Source organism: Malus domestica, chromosome 13 (genome assembly GCF_042453785.1).
Source record: "Malus domestica chromosome 13, GDT2T_hap1".
In the NCBI taxonomy this organism is placed as follows: Eukaryota; Viridiplantae; Streptophyta; class Magnoliopsida; order Rosales; family Rosaceae; genus Malus; species Malus domestica.
The window spans coordinates 14186886-14199013 of NC_091673.1; the positions used below are offsets into that span (position 1 = coordinate 14186886).

The 12128-nt window shown below is 40.4% G+C and overlaps 2 protein-coding genes across 7 annotated transcripts; both read right to left on the reverse strand.

Moving 5' to 3' along the window:
- Positions 1 to 3200: 3200 nt before the first annotated feature.
- LOC103453020 (receptor-like cytosolic serine/threonine-protein kinase RBK2) lies at positions 3201 to 6735 on the reverse strand. 2 transcript variants are annotated; one of them, XM_008392553.4, is made up of 9 exons: positions 6436 to 6735; positions 5580 to 5695; positions 5060 to 5488; positions 4682 to 4933; positions 4429 to 4583; positions 4262 to 4341; positions 4031 to 4166; positions 3795 to 3944; positions 3201 to 3673 (listed from the first exon to the last, which is right to left on the reverse strand). In XM_008392553.4, exons 1-9 carry the CDS (start codon positions 6501 to 6503, stop codon positions 3485 to 3487), a joined length of 1575 nt encoding a protein of 524 aa, XP_008390775.1. In that variant the 5' UTR covers positions 6504 to 6735; the 3' UTR covers positions 3201 to 3484. The 2 variants fall into 2 exon arrangements, with proteins under 2 accessions (XP_008390775.1, XP_028947794.1); XM_029091961.2 differs by lacking the exon at positions 6436 to 6735 and adding an exon at positions 6399 to 6421.
- A 2030-nt stretch (positions 6736 to 8765) lies between these two features.
- On the reverse strand, positions 8766 to 11502 carry LOC103430809 (uncharacterized protein At4g15545). 5 transcript variants are annotated; one of them, XR_011574437.1, is made up of 9 exons: positions 11144 to 11491; positions 10991 to 11059; positions 10845 to 10901; positions 10676 to 10763; positions 10323 to 10424; positions 9977 to 10198; positions 9675 to 9825; positions 9200 to 9582; positions 8766 to 9081 (listed from the first exon to the last, which is right to left on the reverse strand). XR_011574437.1 is itself a non-coding variant. In XM_029091450.2 (9 exons), the coding sequence occupies exons 1-9, from the start codon at positions 11420 to 11422 to the stop codon at positions 8989 to 8991; spliced, it is 1032 nt and encodes a 343-aa protein (XP_028947283.1). In that variant the 5' UTR covers positions 11423 to 11502; the 3' UTR covers positions 8766 to 8988. The 5 variants fall into 5 exon arrangements, 3 of the variants coding, with proteins under 3 accessions (XP_028947283.1, XP_028947282.1, XP_028947284.1); XR_011574436.1 differs by having other exon boundaries at positions 10323 to 10433; XM_029091450.2 differs by having other exon boundaries at positions 9200 to 9278; positions 9783 to 9825; positions 11144 to 11502.
- Positions 11503 to 12128: the final 626 nt, after the last annotated feature.

Below are 12128 nucleotides of genomic sequence, written 5' to 3' on the forward strand. Positions count from 1 at the left end.
ATGCTACCGAGTGCACTAAGGTAGCCTACGGATTCCGGAAGATTGCCTACGGCTTGCCCTTTGAGCAGTAAAGCCGCGCTAGACTTATGCAACCGCACATTCTTGTGAAAGGTTAAACAAGCTAGCGCGTATATACGAAGTTTTATCCACTGCCGACATGCTACGTAGTCAATAAGCTTCACCTCTGCCAAGCGCGGAACAACCTACACCAAGTCCTAAAGTGTTGTGATACTTTCTACGCAACCTACGAAATTGAAGAAAGTCAAGGTTAACAACCTAGTGGTTACGCGGACTTGTCTGCTTCTGTAAGTAAGGCATCCGGCTGCCAACCCTATGGCTAACAACTTTGCAAAGTTCTACACCAACACCTACGGCTGCATAGGCTACGCGAGCTTGTCTGCTTATAAAAAAGTAGCATGCCTGCCACTGGTCTATCAAGTCTAAAGGTTAGGGCATGAACAAAAGAAGTGAAGATGAAGAAAAACAAAGGAAAACATGTTTATAAACAACTAGCAAAGGCCGAAGGAGTTCAAGCAAAACAAGAGCTACAAGGAAAAACAAAGAAAATCCTAAAGGCTACCTAAAATACTACACTACAGCAGCTTGGACATCTCACGACTACTCGGTCGCCACACCTTCAACAGTCATAACGCTCTTAGCAGCGGCATCATCCAACGCTTCACCCCCGGCTGCCCCAGTCTGGACACTAACTTCTCCAACTACTTCACCAATGGAAGCCTTAAAAATAAAAGCAAGCAAGTCTTCTGGAGAAATAGAGAAGCTCATCCACTCCCTTCTTAGCATAAGCAGCAAAACGAAGCTCAGAAATTGCAAGCTTAAGATCTTGAATCTGAGGCGAATCAATCTCAGCAGCAAAGGGAGCAGGCTTTGGCGCCACTTTAGCAGCAGAGTCCACCTTACCACTCTTCATAATAGCAAGTCTCTACAAAGGTGAACCAGACTTGGCTCCCAAAGAACGTCCTGGTACAGACTTCGGCACTGGGGGCATGATAAAACCTTTACGCTGAGCAATCTTATCCACAATTGTACTAGCCATTCTCAACATGGAAGACGCCATATGCTCAGATCTAGCAGCCTTATTTTTCTTCCCATTGGAAGAAGTCATGTCAATCACATACCTCTCGGTAGCAAGCGAACCCTCATGAGTAGCAGAAGAAGTCTTTAGTTTTTTCTTAACTGGCATCTCATGAGCAGGCGGGGAAGATCTCTTCTTTCCATCTTCATTCATAGTAAGCTCCACGACAGCGATCAGACGAGCCAATGCATCCGCCTTGATCCTCTTTACCTCCTCTTTCTGGAGAAGCCCACCTTTCTTTCAGCAAAGAGGACTAAGCAGCCAACGACATTCATGGTACTCAGTAGGGGAGCTCAACCCAGCATTCCAGCAGGCAGAAGGCCTGCATGCCCAACATTCCAGCAGCCTATGAGACCCGCAATCTCCTTATTTCTCTCAATCGCCAGCCTGGCCCGAGTCAGGTCCAAGAGCCCAAAGGACATGAGCCATGCGGCTCGCCTAGCACTGCGCCCCAGCGCCACAATCCTCGACCCCAGCTGCACAAGCTGCCCTTGGCTCAAGCCAAGCCAATCTACCCAAGCAGTGGTCCTTGCCACGACATCTCCTCAACCCATGCCGAGCCAGCTCCTGGCCCCTGCCAGCCGACGTGCCGCACCACCCCGACGGCTACCCCGCAATAGCACTATCCAAGAATAAGGCAAGAAAAATTAAATTTTTCTTACATTGGTGCGGCACGAAGAAGACGAAGAAAGCAACGAAAGACGGTCATTTGCACGGGCAAGATGTAGAAGATTGCTAGAGGAGGGGGACCAAATATCCTCTAAGCTATCTCTCTCTTGTAGGGTAGAATAAATCGCTCTCCAAAGTTGATTTAATAACCCACTTAAGGTGGACTTAAATAGGCTTTGAGAAAAATTTATTTCCTTTTCCTAGAAGGATCTAATTTCCTATTAAAGAGAGAATCAACATCAAAATAGGAAGCAGTCTTAAGTTTCCTAAAGCAAGAAGATCTCTACACCTGCTGCCCTTTTCTGCGAGCAGCCTAACAGGTGTGGGGGCATTTGTGGAGCCAAAAAAATTCACTAGGCGACACGTGGACTTTTGGACAAAAGAGGACAAAAATACCCTCGAGGCATACCGGGTTTCCTACACGCGAGCAGTGGAGAATCATCCATCAACCAAGTCAGGAGTACCCAAAATGGGTAACAATTCAAAACCTATTTCATTCCATATATGTTTTTACCTTATTTTTTCCTTATTCAATTAGCCATTTATTTCAAACATTCCATAACATCCTCAACCAATTAATATAATCAATATATTAAAGGCTAATTACATCACCAAATTAAGCCCAAAAATCACCCTAAAGGCCGGTTATCCCTTCTCCAAAGGGAGCCGGCCATTTCCTTCTTTTTTCACCATAATTTTCCTTTTTTGTGACATTGATTAGCCAATTATACAAAAAACCACCAAAACATTCATTTTATGTTTAATAGCCGAATAAATTGGCTAATTAAACCTAAATCAAACCCAAAAAACCCTAGCCACCTCCTATCCCTATAAATATACTCTCATTTCTCACCAAAAAGCCAATTCCAACACTTTGGCAAAAATCCCAAAATTCTCTAAACACTCTTTCTCTCTAAATTCTAACTTTGGCATCGGAGGTTCTTCGGCCAAAGCCCCCCCCATTCATCGTGGGCGCGTGAGGATCTTGGCCTTAACCTAAGGTGTTAATTGTTTTGTAGGTGCAAAATCGTCCAAGATCGAGGAGGAAGAAATTTGCATCCACAGCTTTGAGTCATTTTAAAAGCACATCCAAACGAGCTCATAATTTCAGTCTCTAGTTGATGAAATGATCTAATTTTATATTACGTCATCGATAAATGATTAATATGTAATTGATATTTGATTTTATATCAGTTTAGTAAAAAATCCTATATTATATAGTTAAATATTTACTTACCAAATAACATAACGGTGTCTGATTGACGTAAAATCCAGCCTACTACGAAGCTCAACCACATTGCAACATCATTTGTTAACGAAATTTGGTACCTCTTAACATTATTGAATTTCCTTTTAGTAAAGGTTACATGTGTAACGATGAGAAGTTGAGAAGAAAGAAAGTTGAATCATTTTCCCCCAAACACTATTGGCACTATTCAGAAGAAAGGAACTTGAATCAAATTAAACTTGTAAGTTTAACCCTTCATGAGAAATCACCTACTCACTTCTTCCAGCAGCTGTACATAGATGCTCACAAAGTAATCACCTCTCCCTCTTGCCTTTCTTTCATTCCACAGTCGTTTCGAATTTCGATTACATTCATGGTAACAGATTACAAGTAATTAACAAGGCACGTACATTAACATCTCCATCAACGTCGTCTGCTGTTCCTTCTCTCGTAGGCTGATCGTTTTCTGCTTCCGAAACTGTCTCAAAAGTTTATGCCTCATTAGAACTAGAAGTGCCTAAGATAAACTCCAGTTGTTTATCCCTGTCACTTAAATACTTGGTCGAGTTGTACTCATCTGCATCCAAGAGCTCCTCCGAATAAGTCCTTTGAAGTTTAGACTTGTGATATTTTGTAGCGTACTCCAAACTGGTTTCATCGCCTTCTAAAATTTGGACAATCTGCAGTGGATTTAAAACCAAATCAGAATACGCGACATAAACTTGTTAATTAAGTCATCACTTGTAGGCACTGTAAAATGATAAACTTGTGAGCAGTCATGGTTAGAAATAAAAGACGTGCCTGACTCATTTGTGGTCGATTCATTGAAGACTGGTGTATGCAGAATGAAGCAGTTAGTGCAAGACGTTTCATTTCTTTCAAGTCATAGGCATCGCCGAGGCATGGATCAACTATCTCTTTGATGTTATTCATAGAGAGCAAAGGTTTGGCCTGAAAAGTAATGTTTCAAAATATATACTACTTACTGCCTACAAAAATTAAACAAGAAACAACCGGGTATACATAAGAGAACGTACCCACATGACAAGGCTTTTATGTGAGCTATCCAACGCTTGCCTGCCGGTGATGAGCTCTAATAGTAGCACCCCGTAAGCATAGACATCGGTTTTTTCATCTACTATTCCGTGCATGAAAAACTCGGGAGGAAGATATCTGTCATGATTCGGTGTTGAAGAGATGTCAAACGATCGAGAGAAAACAAAATTTTAGTACAAAAGCAAAAATCTAAAGATTTTGGATTAACAAACCCAAATGTGCCTTCGAATTTCGATACAACATGGTGAGTCCATGAATCTGGTAGCCATTTTGCAAGCCCAAAATCAGATATCTGGATTCAAATCGGGGTAACAGAGAATTATTAACGCAATGCAGCTTTTCAATAATCCATCATAGCAATTGATCAATGAGAGTGTACCTGAGGCTCAAAATCCTCTGCCAGCAAAATATTAGAAGCCTTAATATCTTTGTGGATAATTCTCCTCTGACACCCCTCATGAAGATACAGAAGGCCCTTAGCCGTACCAAAAGCGACTTTATATCTGATGTCCCAATCCAAATTCTCTCTCGGTCCTAGAAAACATGACACAAAGAAGCAAAATCATTGAGTCACTTATTTGTAAGTTTGAAATAAATTCTCGTGTTTATAAGATTCGATTTGATAAACAAACCGTAAAGTATAGACGATAGGCTCCCATGGGGAGACAAATGAAGAACAAGATGCATCCCTCCTTCAACCCCATATCCAATCAACTTTGCAATATTGGGATGGTCAACATGAACTATGACACCAAGCTCAGATAAGAAGTCTGCAGTCATTTCTTCTTGAGAACCCCGAGTCAGGCGTTTGATCGCGACAATCTGCCCATCTTCCAATGTTCCCTTGTAAACTTCAGCATAGCCTCCCTCTCCAATCAAATTCTCTTCAAGAAGGACAAACAGCAAAATGTTATCGGCATACAAGACAGTGACAACCTTTCTGAAAGAACGGAATTATCGTGAAATATGACGAATGCAATGTAATTCTATGAAGAAATGTGAGTACACACCGTGGCTGAAGTTGTTGGTTGCGGCTTCCAGCTCCAAGAGTGAGTAATTCTTCCAGGAAGATTTGAAGCGGCAGAAGTCAGCATCGAAAGACCTCAGAGTAGGAGAGTTGATCTGTGGAATAAAGTCTATTTTTTTGCTTTTCCTTCTGGTGAGTTTTGGTTTCTGAGCACCTTTAGGAGGGAAGGTTGGGAAGGGATATTGGGGTCCTTTTTTCAAAATACGAAAGAAACCGCGCCATTGATAGTTGGCTCTTGGATCGGAGTCTGAAGTAGCAGTGCGGCTGCCTCGTCCATCCGAGTCTGAAGTGCTGGTCATAGGAGAAGATGCTCCGGATCCTAAGCTTCTCGGGCAGTACTCATCCTCAGAAACTCCTCTCGAAGAGAGCTCATGTACTGAGACATCCTCATCCAAGTTTAATGATCTCAAGTCTATATGACAAAAATCCCGACAGAATTAGTACCACATTGCTATATATATGCAATAAAAATTATTAGAAGAATAGGAAAACAAAGTTATTACCTTGACTTGAAAAAGATTCGGAGAATCCAGCTCGTGCTCTTCTTGATCCTCCGTGAGCAGAAGGTGTTGTAGCCTGCGCTTCTTGATTTTCTTTGGCCGTTTCGCGGGAACCATTGCTGCCCATACGAAGCTTTGTGTCAGCAAAGAACAGAGAATATGACAAAATCCAACAGCGTTAGAGAGCCTAAAGAGCAAATTCAGCCAAACCAAGATGATGTAGTACTAGTTCCGACCATCCATGTGGGGAGGAAAACGGGAAGAAAAGGGCCACAAAATATGACACATGCATAAAGAAATATCTCAAGGTACGTATATAGAATCAAACAAATCATTTGTGTATGGATTAGACAAGAACCGTTGAAACATCATCTCTTGAGAAACAGGAATATTCAAGCAAAACAAATAAAATCCGAAAACACACAAAAATCCAAAGCGACATTGTAAACCAACAAAACCGTAGTGTAAATGAAAAATGTACCGGCAAAACGATAATGCTTGGATCCTCGCATGTAAGAAACAAACCATAGTTGGACACATACACAAAGATATCTCATTTAAAACAAAAAATGATGCAGACATGAGCGTAGTCACATTGGTTAGAACGGATGTGCTACTCTATGCAATTTAAGTTAGTTTAAAGAAAATTATCGTTTGTATTATAAAAACAACTTCAAGAAAAGTTTCTACACGCAAGTTGCATTTCAATTTGTCTGCAAGGAGGAATGAATCGTATTTTACCCTAATGAATGCAATGTGACAAGTAAATGCAGCCTCCTAGGTCATACGTTCATATTACTAACAGGAAATGAAATTTTTTACCATTGCATGATGAAAGTTTGAAAGATTGACTGCTTACTGCTTAGAGACAAAAGCCGCCAAACCCGAAGCTATGATCTGAAAAGCAGGCACGGAGGTGATTACCATGAAGAAGTTTCTGGTTCAGATTCTGGGGCATCTTCCATGAATTTTCAGAGGCCGCCACAAACCAAAGAGAGCCACTGAAGGTTTCAGAAGCCAAAGGAACGACACACCACACACGCAGAAACCTAGAGAGAGAAAACCAAGAGAGAGAGAGAGAGAAATGGAAAATAGTGGCTGCCATGATTTTTCCCTCTAAATATTCCTGCATTTCTGGACAATTCAGCCATGCATAAAAATCGGCTTTTATTTGTTATTGGCACAACGTTAGCTTCATAATCCAGTCTATCTGATCTGTCTAAAATATGTAGAAATAGCAACGTGTAAATTTAGCATGTTTGTGAAAGGCTTTGCTTGCAAGCACGTATGGCTATGGAGATTCCCCAACTGCTACAGTTACACGTTTTCTGGGTCTTTGCCACGTGGCAAAAATTAACAATCAACGGTCTGAAACGTGGGGGAGTATTCAGCAGACTGCTGTGTGTGGGCTGGACCACACTTCTCATAAATGTATTTTTTTTTTTTAAGATATAGAAAGTTTAAAGTGCAAATAAGACTTTTGAAGTATTGTTAACAATTCTGTAAGTTTATTATTCATCTATTGGGGTCGGGTTTGTCCTAATAACCGGCTTAGAATGTGCTTAATTTGACCTCAGCATGAGGTGTCGATGTATTCTCTTACATTCTTATCCCTCATAGTTCATAATGACAAAATAAATCAACTCTTAATAATGTTTTATCCCAAGTGAAATACAAGAAATCACCTCCTAATACCATTATTTTGTCAAAATAGTCTACATAATTATATCAACTCGTCACGTCTGTCATTTGTATGAAAAAAACATGTACTACGTTAATTACCTAAAGTGCAATTTCAAAAGCATTCCTTGTCGTTGTGAACTTGTGAAAAGCCATTCCTTGTCGTTGTGAACTTGTGAATAGCCAATCTTCAGGGAACCAACGGATGGACTCTGATTCAAGTAATATCAAGTTGTTTAAGTTTGGTACTGAAGAAAGTCTTTTCCAAGAGTCCGACTTTGTCTCACTTAGTGGAACCATTTTTTGAATTTTTTTTACTGTTGTAAAAATATGTTAATTTTTCAAATTACTTAGTGATACGTATTGTTGACACTCAAAATTATAAGGTTAAAAAACTTAAATAAATGATTTTAGGTGGGCTAAGAATTTAAGATTGAATGGACTCAAAGATGTAAGTGATTCACCCCTCAATGCATTGTGTTGCTCTCAATATATTGATTTCAAGATTATATAGCACTCGGCTAATGCATCCACTCTATTATCTCTTATTCGTCCAACCCACACAACAAAAGTCTCTACCCTTTTATATAAGCCTTTCCCCACAGATACCTCTCAAAACAGCATTTTATGTGCCAACGATTTGTACCAGCCTACTAACAACTTTTCACCCACTCGACCTGGCCTTTGTCAACGAAGTGACGTATTAGTGGTCGAATGGCAAGACTTGCCCAGATAGCTCGAGCGTCCTGCTCAAGCCTCGGTTACTTTGCCTTGCCTTGCCGAACATAACCCCGATTGCCTTTATGTCCCATCCTAGGTATTTGTTGTTGCTTGCATGTCATCAAGCAGTCCAAGTAACACTCGAGTACTTCTATTCTTGGAGACCTATGCCCACATGCCCACGTGTTCAACGCGCCCACGTGTTCTTCTTGGTCAGGAAACCCTTCTCTCGTCCCGATCGGAGTGAGCACGCGGGCCGGTCCTTTCAAGATTCCTTGGGCCTATGTCCTTGGTGGGCCTAAATGGGCTCAGCGTTAACGCGTACCATGGAAGAAAAACTGGATATTCACATATAAATTTTTTTTGATGTAAGTAATTCTCACTTTACTTCTCTTAAGTAATGTGAAATTTACACTTTGCTACCCATAGTTTTCTTTTCTTTTTTTTGTTTTGTCTCAATTTCATACCTAAACTTTGATTTTTTTTTACACTTTAATATATCTACCAGTCATTCCGTCAACTTCTCTGTTAAGTAGTGATGTGGCTTAATTTTGACCCACCACATTTGCCACACGGATGAGAGATTCTCTTGTAAGTCCAAGCCACCATGTCTAGTGCCAGCTTTTGGCAAAAAGGGTGAGTCAAAGTTATGCCAGTCATCACTTAATGAAAAATTTAACAGAAAACCTAAGTATTAAAGTGTTAGAAAAATCAAAGTTTAGGTATGAAAGTGAGACAAAAAAGAAAAAATTAAGAATAACAAAGTACGAATTTCACAATACTTGAAGGTAATAAAGTGAGAATTATCTTTTTTATTTTTATCTTTATTTTCAAGGATGGACTCGGAACAAGAACAAGTTGTTTTCCAACAATGTCGAAGTTACTACTCATACAGTTAAGTAGCGGGAGTTCAAAGAATAGTAAAACCGGTTTAATTCGTATTTAATTTACAGCAAAAAAATAAACAGATTTAAGTGGTAAAACCGGCCTTTACAAGCCTCGAACCGTCAGTTTAATGGATATTGCGACTGATTAATCCTTCAAAAATAGCATATAGGTCCTTGTTATCTGGCCCAAATATCTCATCTGCCTTCTGTAATGTCTCCTGAAATTTTGCAGAACAGTCGCTCAAACAAGTGTTAATGGACAAAAATCAAATAACAAGGAACAAACGCCGAGCGAGAGAGCGAGGATGCAAGGAACTCAAGGAAGGAAGCGCATACCTCTTTGGTTTGCTTGTGGCCGTTTAGTTCCTTAACATTTGCCAGGAATGCACCAAACTGCTCGTAAGACAAACGACTCCTGCAGGAGAAAAAGATACAAAACCACACGGTGAGAATGAACTTCCTCAATATTTTCTACAATGCACCAAACCGCTCATCAAACAAGTGACTGCTTAAAAGGTGGCATTCGAGACTCGAGAACCAGTTCCATGCTTTATGACTGCCTCATTTGGTTACAGATAAAATGGGGATGGCAATGCATCAGGCTTATTCCTTGCACGGTTCATAAGCATTCAGAGTCTCACAGCCAGTTACTTGGAAGTTAGAACTACTAGAAATAGCGGTAGTAAGATGTGAATCATGGCGGTGAATGAATTGTAAACCTGGTTCAATTGATTTAAAGTTCGTAAAACAACCTTAGCGATTTGGGATTGTTCTGTGTTATTACTTTGGAGAAGCAAGCAACCAGACATACCTAGTCAAAATGCACTTTTTCGTCTATTTCAATATTTTTCAGGCGTAAATTTCTGTAACTTGTTCCTTCGCACCAGATTCAAATTCAAAACTTAATTAGTGACTTTACCTGACTTGGCGGAAAAATTCTTTCCCATCCACCCTAGTTCTTCCTGAAACAGAATAAGCGAGAATCAAATAACCATACACGAACAGTGACCAGACTATTTAACATTGTTGCAGGGATACACCATATCCTACCTAAAAACAAAAATTATTTGAACTGTGATAAAACAATTTCTACAGAAGGTTTCTCGAGCTAACCAGATTCAGAGCCGTGATGGCTTGAGGGCACAGATGATCTGTTGTCAAACATGCCTCTTGAGGTGGCGAAGGACATGGAATGTCGCTTTGGAGACCCAGGTTTCGATGTTCTTGTTGGTGATGTGGATGCAGAATAGATAGGAGGAGAACCTGGGGGAGTGAACCGGGGTGTGCTAGTTTGGGATGCTAGCAAGAGGCTGTGTGCTATGCGAGGTCTTGAGGCTGCCATTGCAAAAAGAAAGCGCAAGAAATACAACAAGATTAAATTTGACATGTTAAAAAGATGTTCACTTAAAGCCTAACTGAAGCCATATTTTCGAGACCAAGATCCTAATTCAAACAGTACCATCTGTGTCGCGATCCTCGGTAAACGTACTTCCTCCAGAAAACGTGCTTTGGACTGAAGATGACCTCGACGGTGGTAATGTGGAAAATGTGACATCACCTTCTGAAATTACTGTCAAATTATCGCTTCGTTGTACGTTGCCAAAGCAGAGAACCAAAAGATATAAAGCATATGGAGTTGGCCAAAAACAAAATATGCAGACGGTAACAAAGGGGACACATGCATTCACAGTCTAATGGTTAATATTTTCCCGCAATTTATAGTCTGACAACATAAGCATGTCACTGTTTTACGACAATGATATGAACAAAACTACGACGAAAAACTGAAAATTAAGATTCCGGGTAGCAAACCTCCATCTCCATCATGTGGTTTTGAAGACGAGTGCTCTTCGGCTTGTACAGTATTAGCAGGCTTAGCAACAACGTCTGAAGCTCCACTCTGCGTCACAAAATCCAATCCAACATATCAAATTAATTAAAATAATTAAAAACAAAAATGTAATTAAATAAAATCGCTTACAGGATTTTCTTCATCCTCTGCAAGTGATCGCATAAGGGTCTTTCTGAACACCTCCAGCTGCGCACGTTAGCAAACCAAGCTTAGTCTAACAGAAAAACGGCGCCGTTTTAACTTCCGCAACCTGAAATTTCAAATTGGTGTTATACCTTCGAGACATCTCTGCTCAGCTTCCTCACAGTGTTGGCGAGTACGGCCTTCTCCTTCACCAATCCCTCCTGCAATTTCGGAACCCAAGTCAACTTTAGTCAACGAATTCACTGAAAACTGAACCGGGTTGAGATTCTTGGGCCGGGTCGGACCTTCTCCTGGTTCGCGAGGGCGAGCTTGTCAGCGGATTCGGAGAGAGAGGCGTCCAGGGACTCCACCTGTGATTGGAGGTCGGCTATGAGCCGGTCCTTCTCGGCGAGCTTCTCGCGCAGAGCGGACGACTCTGATTCCAGGGCCGAGACACGTGTCGAGAGCGCAAGGGACGTGATTTTGCGGGCCACATCGAGCTGCTCGAAAGGATCCGGCGGCAGTACTTCCAACACTTCCTCGGGAAGATCGAAGTTCGAACTCCCCGATTCCTTCGCAAGCATCTCCACTTTTTCTCTCTTTTTCTTTGTTTTCGATTTTTTTTTTCTTCAACTTTTTTGTTTTTTTAATTAGATATTGGTAGATTTTGATTGGAGGATACATGTGGTTTGTGAATGGATAGGATTTTGGGAACAAGATACACGTGTAAAGTTTGAGGACGTTTGTATTTAGCAATATTCTTCTCTACTTGTAAATACGTTTTAATTACAATCTGCATGGAAGGTTGACATTTTATTATTACTACATTTTACAAATGTTTTTATTCTTGGTACCCATTTTAAACACATCAATGAGTTTTTATCACTAACACAAACTTACACAGTGGTCCAATGGTATTCAGCTCTAATTATAGGTGGAGGTCTCAATTTCGATTTTCCTAATGGTGAGTTAGATAACTAATTACTCATTGGGTGACTTAACCTAAAATTGCCCCTTTCACTTGAAAGATTGAGTTGTGAATCCTCTTCCAATACAAACTCTTGAGTTTGTTTACTTGGTCAGCAGTTCTGATTGGCTAGCTTTTCTGTTATTATTATTTCATTTTTCAAAGTTGTTGTAATCAGTTTCCACCGTGTGTTTAGGTGATAGTTTGTTATTTTTGAATTTTGAATTATACCTTGTAAATAGGATTTTGAAAGTCCTGATGTAATTTGAAGTTGATTATAAATAGATTGCACCTTACGATGTTGAGGGTATGCAATACAGTAA